The sequence below is a fragment of the Triticum urartu genome, chromosome 4A (assembly GCF_056163025.1).
Source record: "Triticum urartu cultivar PI428250 chromosome 4A, HENAU_Tu73, whole genome shotgun sequence".
In the NCBI taxonomy this organism is placed as follows: Eukaryota; Viridiplantae; Streptophyta; class Magnoliopsida; order Poales; family Poaceae; genus Triticum; species Triticum urartu.
The window spans coordinates 49216651-49225657 of NC_141876.1; the positions used below are offsets into that span (position 1 = coordinate 49216651).

The window sequence follows — 9007 nt, forward strand, 5'->3', positions numbered from 1 at the left end:
TCAGGGAAAATCAATTGTGATTTGTTATTGCAGTACGGTCGTACACCACTATGTAGAGTGGACTCTATGGGACACGGACGTTTGGTCTATGGGTACATATGTACCATATATGAAAAAAAAATAGTAATTCAATAAAAAATCAAAATTTTCTAAAAATATTTTTGAAATAAACTTGACCTTCCATTGTATTCGTGAGAAAAGTTCCACAAAAAAATTCCTCTTTAACTTCTTCTCAAAAAAGATAAATTTTTGACCAAAATAGCGTGAATAGTGACCTATAATAGCAAATAGATTTTGTCTTTTTCGCTGTGAAGTCAACGTTGGTTTTTTTCCTTGTGAAAATTTATATACTAGTGGGCAAGAAAGTCAAGTATTGTAAAAATAATTTCTAACTATTTTGACTTTTTGTTTAATTACTTAAAAAAAATCCCCATGTAAGGTGTATATACAACCAGGAACCAAAGTATATTTCCCGGACTCTATGTGGTTTTAATAAGTACCTTTTATTAGAGACGTACCAGCTTTTATTGTCAGTGTGTATATGCATGGTTGTAATAAATGCACTTCTTTGCCATCTTGAACTTTCATATATATTGATATGCCCTTCTTTACATAATAGTGAAAGATACACATAAAGCTACCATGCATATTCTGTTTAACTCATAATTGTTTATAGTTCTATCATTTCAACTACGGTCTACATAGTTGCGACGTGGCGTACCGCCCCGCTAGCTAAGCTAATCACTACTTCCTCCGTTCCTAAATATTTGTCTTCCTAGAGATTTCAACAAGTGACTACATACGGAGCAAAATGAGTGAATCTACACTCTAAAATATGTCTATATACATCCGTACGTGGTAATCCATTTGAAATCTTTAGAAAGACAAATATTTAGAAACGAAGGGAGTATGTTTCATCTGGGTCCTGGATCCGCCACTGCAAAGGGCAATGGAAAATTCAGAAACTTGCAGGCTGTTTGTAGAGAAAAATGGAGGTCTACAGACTGTTGACACTCTTGCCTATTGCTTTGCACATCACTATGGGTATTTAAGGGCTTTACTCAACAGCATTCCACTCCACTTGCGCGTGTATTTTGCTCCTAGCACTTGAAGAATGCCTTACAGGAACTTGATACGGTAAGTGACTAAGTTGGAAAAAGGAGCCATTCCATCACTTATTGTCGGCATCGAAAGACAGCCGCTGGATGAACGCTCTGCTCTCAGAATTTGGAGATGTCAGCAGGGATTTCCTGGAAGATATTAGAAGAGTTCCCCGGGAAGTGCTTTGGCAACTTTCACTTTTTGATGAGAAGAAAATAGAGCCTGAAGCTATGGTGGCACAGATTTTGCTGGTAACCAAACAAAGCAAAAGCTCTACAAAATTTAAGTACCAAACTCTCATCCCATCCTTACAAACAAAATCCACATGTGTACAAAAGCAATGTCATTCACACTGACACAAAACTACTACGAGTACTTCAAAGACCATACCAATAAGACACCCAGCAGTAAATCTGTATGTGCTAGTAGGCAGTAACAAACTTTTGATTTGAGAAACGAAGACAGCAACTAATTACTAGGCCTAGGTGTTGCCCACTCAACATGGAGGATGAGGTTATCATAACCATAGCCATTGAGCTTGCTGATGGCCTTCTCAGCATCCTCCCTCTGGACAAAGTTGACGAAGCCAAAGCCCCTGCTTGATCCAGTCCTCTGATCCAGCGCAACATAGACTCGGCTAACAGGGCCAAACGCACGGAACAGCTCGAGGAGGTCAGGCTCACGGGTGTCCTCGGATAAATTGGTAACGCGGACAGAGTTCTCATCGTTCCTGCGCCTCATGTCGTGCCCACCATCTTGATAAACAGCATCCTTCCTTAGCCTCGGAGGAACATACGAGCTCTTGGCAGGATCATTCAGTGCCGCAGGTCCGTCAGAAGTAGGAGGCCTGTCCAGAGTATCGACGAGATCCTTGTAGGGGCACTTTGCGGTCCAGTGGTCACCCTTCTTGCCACAGGATCTGCAGACCATGAGAGCGGTACCTTTGTTTGCCGTCGCCAGTTCATCACTGGAAGCACTTGGTTCATCAGCCTTGCTCCCTACAATCAAGTGAAAAGTTAGCAAATAAGATGGGACATGTCTAGGTACTTCAGAACCACAATAAGGATGGACCAACAGCAGTGTTCATGCTAGAGCGTGAGCAATGGCCTATAAGATGGGGACATGTTTAGGGACTTCAGAACCACAATAAGGATGGATCAATAGCAGTGTTCATGCTGGAGCGTGAGCAATGGCTAAATAGACAAGTTACATTAGTGTGGATTATGGAAGGAAATTTAACATGGCGCCGATCAGCCAAGAAACAGCTTTGAGGAACCTCTAAGCTACTCCGTAAGACCATAACCGATAGTGCATCACAAGTTCACAACTGCAATTGGAAATCCAATGATCAGACACTATACATGGTCTGCAAGCAGCGTCCTTGAATCACCTACCTAACTCAAGCAGAACAAATTTATTCAAAGAAACCTATCTAGCTAGATCTCATGAAATTGATTGAACTCAATCGCAGCTTCTCTTAATGATTAATGTACAACTCAATTTTCGTAGCAGATGTACAAAACTAGGTAGTATGTCCTCTTACACAACCAGCACAGCGGCGTGCTTCAAAACATGCGAATCAAGAACCTTTGGTGACAAACAACGTGTTATCCGACACAGATGTAGCGATGATCTAGGTCGGGATAGAGAGAGGATGGACGAACCTGGGGCGCGTGGGCGCTCGAGGAAGATCTCCTCGGTGGAGACGACGGTGAGGCGCGCGGAGGCGTCGTCGCCGGTGGCGGCGTCGCCGAACTTGGCCCAGGAGCGGCGCTCGACGGCCGCCTTGGAGAGGCGCGTGCGGGCGAGCTTGACGACGCGGGTGGTGGTGGTGACCTTGACCTTGTTGCCGTCGTCATCGAAGCGGTAGTGGATCGTCTTCTTGAGGCCGTTGGCGTCGGGCCCGACGACGACCGGCGGCGGGAGCAGGAAGTCGAGGTCGCCGCCGTCGTCGTCCTCGTCGAGCTCGCCCCACCGGATCTTCGCCGCCGCCATGGCTGCCGTCGCTGCTGCTTCGCTCGTTCGCCGGCTGGGGTTCAGGGTTCGGGGGCGCGTGCGGCGGCTTGGTCGCGAGCTTGCGAGCTGTGGGACGTGTGGTTCGGATTGGTTGACAGATATATCGTGTGGCGGGGCGTCGGGAGATATATGGACTGCGGGCTGGACGCTACAGCTTGGGACCTTGGTCCGTTCCCGTCTACTTGAGTCGGTTTCTAAACGGGTACCGTGCGTGCCACGGCATGTTCAGAGATCCACCTTTTTGAGACAAAGGGCAAGCGTGAGGGCCACGTACGAGTTTGCTGGGCCTAGCGCACTGGGCCCTTTTAAGCGGCGGTACGAGTTTTGGTGAGCTTGCCCATGTACACGACATGGTCGTTTTGGGCTGTGATGGGAGGCAATAAAAACGCATTGACTCTTTGGCATTTACTCGTTCCGACGAGCTAATCGAACAAACACGGAAGCGCCGATCCGACAGGCCTTTTATAGTGTAACACCAACATAGGAAGTAGGGCTCATCCACATGGGATTAAGGGGGTGTTTGGTTTCAGGGACTTTTTTATGTTGGGATTAAAAAAAGTCCCTAACAAACTAAATAGGGTGGGATTTTTTTGGAACTTTTTACTAAAAGTCCGTAGAAACACCTCCTTAAGAGTCTTTTTCAAAAAATCCTAGTCACTAGAAAAAGTTCTAGGACTAGAGAACCAAACACCACCTAAGTCAAAACGCTTGCATGCCAACAAAATATACAACTAATCAGTGCCTTGAATTTCAGGAGGGTCACACGAATCTTTCTCTAATCCTATCTAATAACACCGGCTAATCCCCATCCCTGATTTCCTATTTTGTCTGCCTGAAATCAAGCGCTTGGACGATCACGTGCGCAATAGCCAGCCCTAAAAAGGTCATACTCCTCACCTTTTCCTCTGTGGCGGATTAGAAGTATGATATATCGAGTCTAAATTGAAGGTGAAAGTGGTATGGCCGAGAGGTGAAGTGAGGCAAATGTGGCAGCATATGTGTATGTGTTAGCTAGCTAGCAAAGTAAGACGAGAAACATCATTAAAAAAGGCAAGATTGGAACACAATGTTGTACTGTATCATCTTAGTTTGAGATTGTAGACTAATTTGTTGTTTTTTACCCCTTCTCCTTTCATTTGCTCCTTCGAGTCTTTGAGCTCATGCTTTTGTAACCTCCTTAAACTCTTGGTTTTGATTGGAATATAGTTCATGCAGGTGTAAGCCCGGTTGTAGTTCCCCACAAAAAAAAAGGCAAGAGAAGTCCTGTCAGGGTCTTAGCGGAATTATTATCACACATGTCATGCATGTGCCACTAAGTCCATACGGTGACGATCATAGCAAAAGCGGATCACGAGATCCCAAACAGGGAGAGCTCGGGCCGAAGTAAGACAAAAGAAGCTGAGGTTGAGTGGATTGTGTTTGTGGACCATGGGGGCCCACTTGTAGTTGTGAGTATGTGGGGTTTAAATGGCCAAGAGACGCTCTTATATGGGTTGTCGATAAAATGGGAATTATCGGAACTTCACCTATTCTCATTGCAACCCCCCCCCCCCCTCTCTCCAATTTGTGATGTTCTGCTCCCTCTGCTAGCGGGACATCACATCTCAACATGCCAACTGAAAAATACCAAGAATACCTAGAGCATCATCCTCACGTGGCAGGCCAAGTTTTTTAGGAATCACACTCAATTGCATGTGTATGATGAGATCATTTTCTTCTTCTAAAAAGACCAAGATTGCGGAGCGAAAGGTCGTTGTGTTTGACTACATATGTGCCCAAGAGTATAAGTTCTCACACGCATGGGGGTCATTGTCTTTGATTACACATGTGCTCATTAGTACATATTTTGTGTGTGTGTGTGCGCGCGCGCGTCTGTGTGTGCTTCAATCATGGCTATGGAGAGGGGCTTGTCATGCAATTCCTTGCCATGGTGTACTTCGGAAGGGATTGAGATCCAGTGAGTTGCTAGTCACCAGTCACCAGTGAACAGTACGGTGACTTGCCCCCTCTCCGCACCGTCTGATCAAGAATCTGTGGATAGATCCCTGTGAACAGTGCCTGAGCTACAGTACTTGGTATACAGGAACTCGTCTGCAATATTTCGTTGGAGTGATCCGTGCAACAGTGTTATCTACAGTGTTTAATCTAACATGTCCAACCTTCATCCAACGGCCGGCCTCCCGCCAGTTACAGCATGACCTGGCAAAAGCCAGTCACTAGATCCCTGTCCCTTTGGAAGCCATCACTACTGGGAAAAGGCCTACTAGTGGCGCGCCAGTTTTGCCTACTAATGGCGCACTACTGGTGCGCCATTAGTACCACGCCACTAGTATTATATACTAATGGCGCACCACGGGTGTGCCATTAGTATCTGGTATACTAATGGCACACCATGCTGATACGTCTCCGTCGTATCTACTTTTCCAAACACTTTTGTCCTTGTTTTGGACTCTAACTTATATGATTTGAATGGAACTAATCCGGACTGACGCTGTTTTCAGCAGAATTGCCATGGTGTTGTTTTATGTGCAGAAAACAAATATTCTCGGAATGACCTGAAACTCCACAGAACATCTTAGAAAAAATAATAAAAATCCTCGTCAAAGATGAAGACCAGGGGGCCCACACCCTTCTCACGAGGGTGGGCGCCCCCCTAGGGCGCGCCCCCCTACCTCGTGGGCCCCCTGGATGCCCTCCGACGCCAACTCCAACTCTATATATTTGCTTTTGGAGAGAAAAAAATCAGAGAGAAGAAATCATCGCGTTTTACGATACGGAGCCGCCGCCAAGCCCTAAAACCTCTCGGGAGGGCTGATCTGGAGTCCGTCCGGGGCTCCGGAGAGGGGGATTCGCCGCCCTCGTCATCATCAACCATCCTCCATCACCAATTTCATGATGCTCACCGCCGTGCTGAGTAATTCCATCGTAGGCTTGCTGGACGGTGATGGGTTGGATGAGATTTATCATGTAATCGAGTTAGTTTTGTAAGGGTTTGATCCCTAGTATCCATTATGTTCTGAGATGGATGTTGCTATGACTTTGCTATGCTTAATGCTTGTCACTAGGGCCCGAGTGCCATGATTTCAGATTTGAACCTATTATGTTTTCATGAATATATGCGAGTTCTTGATCCGATCTTGCAAGTCTATAGTCACCTACTATGTGTTAGATCCGGCAACCCCGAAGTGACAATAATCGGGACCACTCCCGGTGATGATCATAGTTTGAGGAGTTCATGTATTCACTATGTGCTAATGCTTTGTTCCGGTTCTCTATTAAAAGGAGGCCTTAATATCCCTTAGTTTCCAATAGGACCCCGCTGCCACGGGAGGGTAGGACAAAAGATGTCATGCAAGTTCTTTTCCATAAGCACGTATGACTATATACGGAATACATGCCTACATTACATTGATGAATTGGAGCTAGTTCTGTGTCACCCTATGTTATGACTGTTAAATGATGAACCGCATCCGGCATAATTATCCATCACTGATCCGGTGCCTACGAGTTTTCCCTAAACTGGTTTACGCTTATTTACTTTCCCACTGCTACTGTTACAATCACTACAAAATACCAAAAACATTAGTTTTGTTGTCTTTACTTTTGTTGCTGCTACCATCACTATCATATTACTTTGCTACTAAATACTTTGCTGCAGATACTAAGTTTCCAGGTGTGGTTGAATTGACAACTCAGCTGCTAATACTTGAGAATATTCTTTGGCTCCCCTTGTGTCGAATCAATAAATTTGGGTTGAATACTCTACCCTCGAAAGCTGTTGTGATCCCCTATACTTGTGGGTTATCAAGACAAATTTTTGGCGCCGTTGCCGGGGAGCATAGCTCTATTCTTTGAGTCACTTGGGATTTTTATCTGCTTATAACTATGAAGAACTTGAGAGATCCAAAAACCAAGATCTATCCCTCAACTACGAGGGGAGGTAAGGAACTGACATCTAGCTCTGCACTTGATTCACCTTCTGTTATGAGTAAGTTTGCGACACCTACACCTGCTTCTGCTATTCGTTCTGATATGTCGCATGTTATTGATGATGCCACTTCTGCTATGCATGATACTTATGATAAAACTGCTTCTATGCCTGATACTACTGTGCCCCTTGGTGAATTTTTTGATGAACAAATTGCTAGGGCCAGAGAAAAAGAAATTATTGAATCTGAATACGATGATGATAGTGATGATGAAAATATGCATGTTATTCCTGAGGGCTATCTTTTTGATATGGAATCTTCTGCCGCTATTTTAGCTTGCAAAGATAGATATGAGCTTAAGAGGTTATTAGTTAAATGGAACAAAGAATCACTTAGAGATAAAATGAAACCCGACCCTGCTTTTGCTACTTCACCTATATGTGTTCCTGATAAGGATTATGAATTCTCTGTTGATCCTGATATAATTACTTTGGTTGAATCTGATCCGTTTTATGGCTATGAATCTGAAACTGTTGTGGCACATCTTACTAAGTTAAATGATATAGCTGCCCTGTTTACTAATGATGAGAGATCGCGTTACTTTTATATACTCAAAATATTTCCGTTCTCATTAAAAGGTGATGCTAAGATATGGTTTAATTCTCTTGATCCTGGTTGTGTGCGTAGTACCCAGGATATGATTTATTACTTCTCTGCTAAATATTTCCTTGCTCATAAGAAATAAGCTGCTTTGAGGGAAATATACAACTTCGTGCAAATTAAAGAGAGAGAAGTGCATATTACACCCGTCAACTCTAGCCCTAATCTAATATACACCCCCCAACTCCAATACCATCTACTTTACACCCCCTAACTCTCAAAACCAGGCGGAATTCAACCCTCCCCTCCCCGTTGACCGGTTTTAACCCAGTTGACCGGTTTTGACATGTTGACTGGGTGAATAGTAACAAAAAAATCAAAAAATATTTTGGTTTTTCCAATGAGTGAACAGTAAATTCAAAAAAAAAGTTGGAAATAAAATTCAACAAGCAGTTTTGATTTTTTACCTAGTGAATAGTAAATTCCAAAAATACTTTTTTCCAAAAAAACCGAATTATTTTTGCGTGGACAATTTTTCAGCGCGTGATGTCTGTGACAATTTTCAGCTTGTTTGGACATTTCAGTGGTCTCTCAACAAAAAAAATATATCAGCCCGAACTGTTAACTATTTCATGCAAATATAATTCAGAAATTTTTGTTTTCTTATTTTTTTACTGAAATTTACTGTTCACCCGGACAAAAAATCAACATTTTAAAAAATCAAAATTATTTTATTATTATTTATTTAGAACTTTTTAAAATTTTACTGTTCAGCCGGTGAAAAACGTATTTTTTTAAAAATATATTTCTTTTGAATTTACTGTTCACCCAGTCAACAGGCCAAAACCGGTCACCGGGGAGGGGAGGGTTGAATTCCGCCTGGTTTTGAGAGTTGGGGGGTGTAAACTAGATGGTATTGGAGTTGAGGGTTGTATATTAGACTAGGGCTAGAGTTGAGGGGTGTAATATGCACTTCTCTCAATTAAAGAAGAGAGTCTCCCACAAGCTTGGGGGAGGCTTCTCAAGTTACTTAATGCTTTGCATGATCATCCTCTTAAGAAACCAGAAATACTTGATATCTTTTATAATGGACTAACCGATGCTTCCAGAGATTACCTGGATAGTTGTGTTGGTTCTCTTTTCAGGGAAAGAACACCGGATGAAGCTGAAATCCTATTGAATAATATGTTGATAAATGAAAATAATTGGGCACCTCCTGAGCCAGCTCCTGCTCCAATTACTGAGCCTATTCTTAAACCAACTCCGAAGAAGAGAGGTGTTCTATTCCTCGGTCCCGAAGATATGCAAGAGGCAAAGAAATCTATGAAAGAGAAAGGTATTAAAGCTAAAGATGTTAAGAA

The 9007-nt window shown here is 43.4% G+C and overlaps 1 protein-coding gene across 1 annotated transcript; it reads right to left on the reverse strand.

Moving 5' to 3' along the window:
- Positions 1–1340: 1340 nt before the first annotated feature.
- On the reverse strand, positions 1341–3296 carry LOC125553504 (uncharacterized). Its single transcript, XM_048717276.2, has 2 exons — positions 2766–3296; positions 1341–2099 (listed from the first exon to the last, which is right to left on the reverse strand). Exons 1-2 carry the CDS (start codon positions 3094–3096, stop codon positions 1570–1572), a joined length of 861 nt encoding a protein of 286 aa, XP_048573233.2. The 5' UTR covers positions 3097–3296; the 3' UTR covers positions 1341–1569.
- Positions 3297–9007: the final 5711 nt, after the last annotated feature.

Coding starts and splice junctions, on each gene's coding strand:
- LOC125553504 (XM_048717276.2), bottom strand. CDS start 3,096: ATGGCGGCGGCGAAGATCCGGTGGGGCGAGCTCGACGAGGACGACGAC. Junction 2,100..2,765: donor CGAGCGCCCACGCGCCCCAG/GTTCGTCCATCC, acceptor ACTTGATTGTAG/GGAGCAAGGCTGATGAACCA.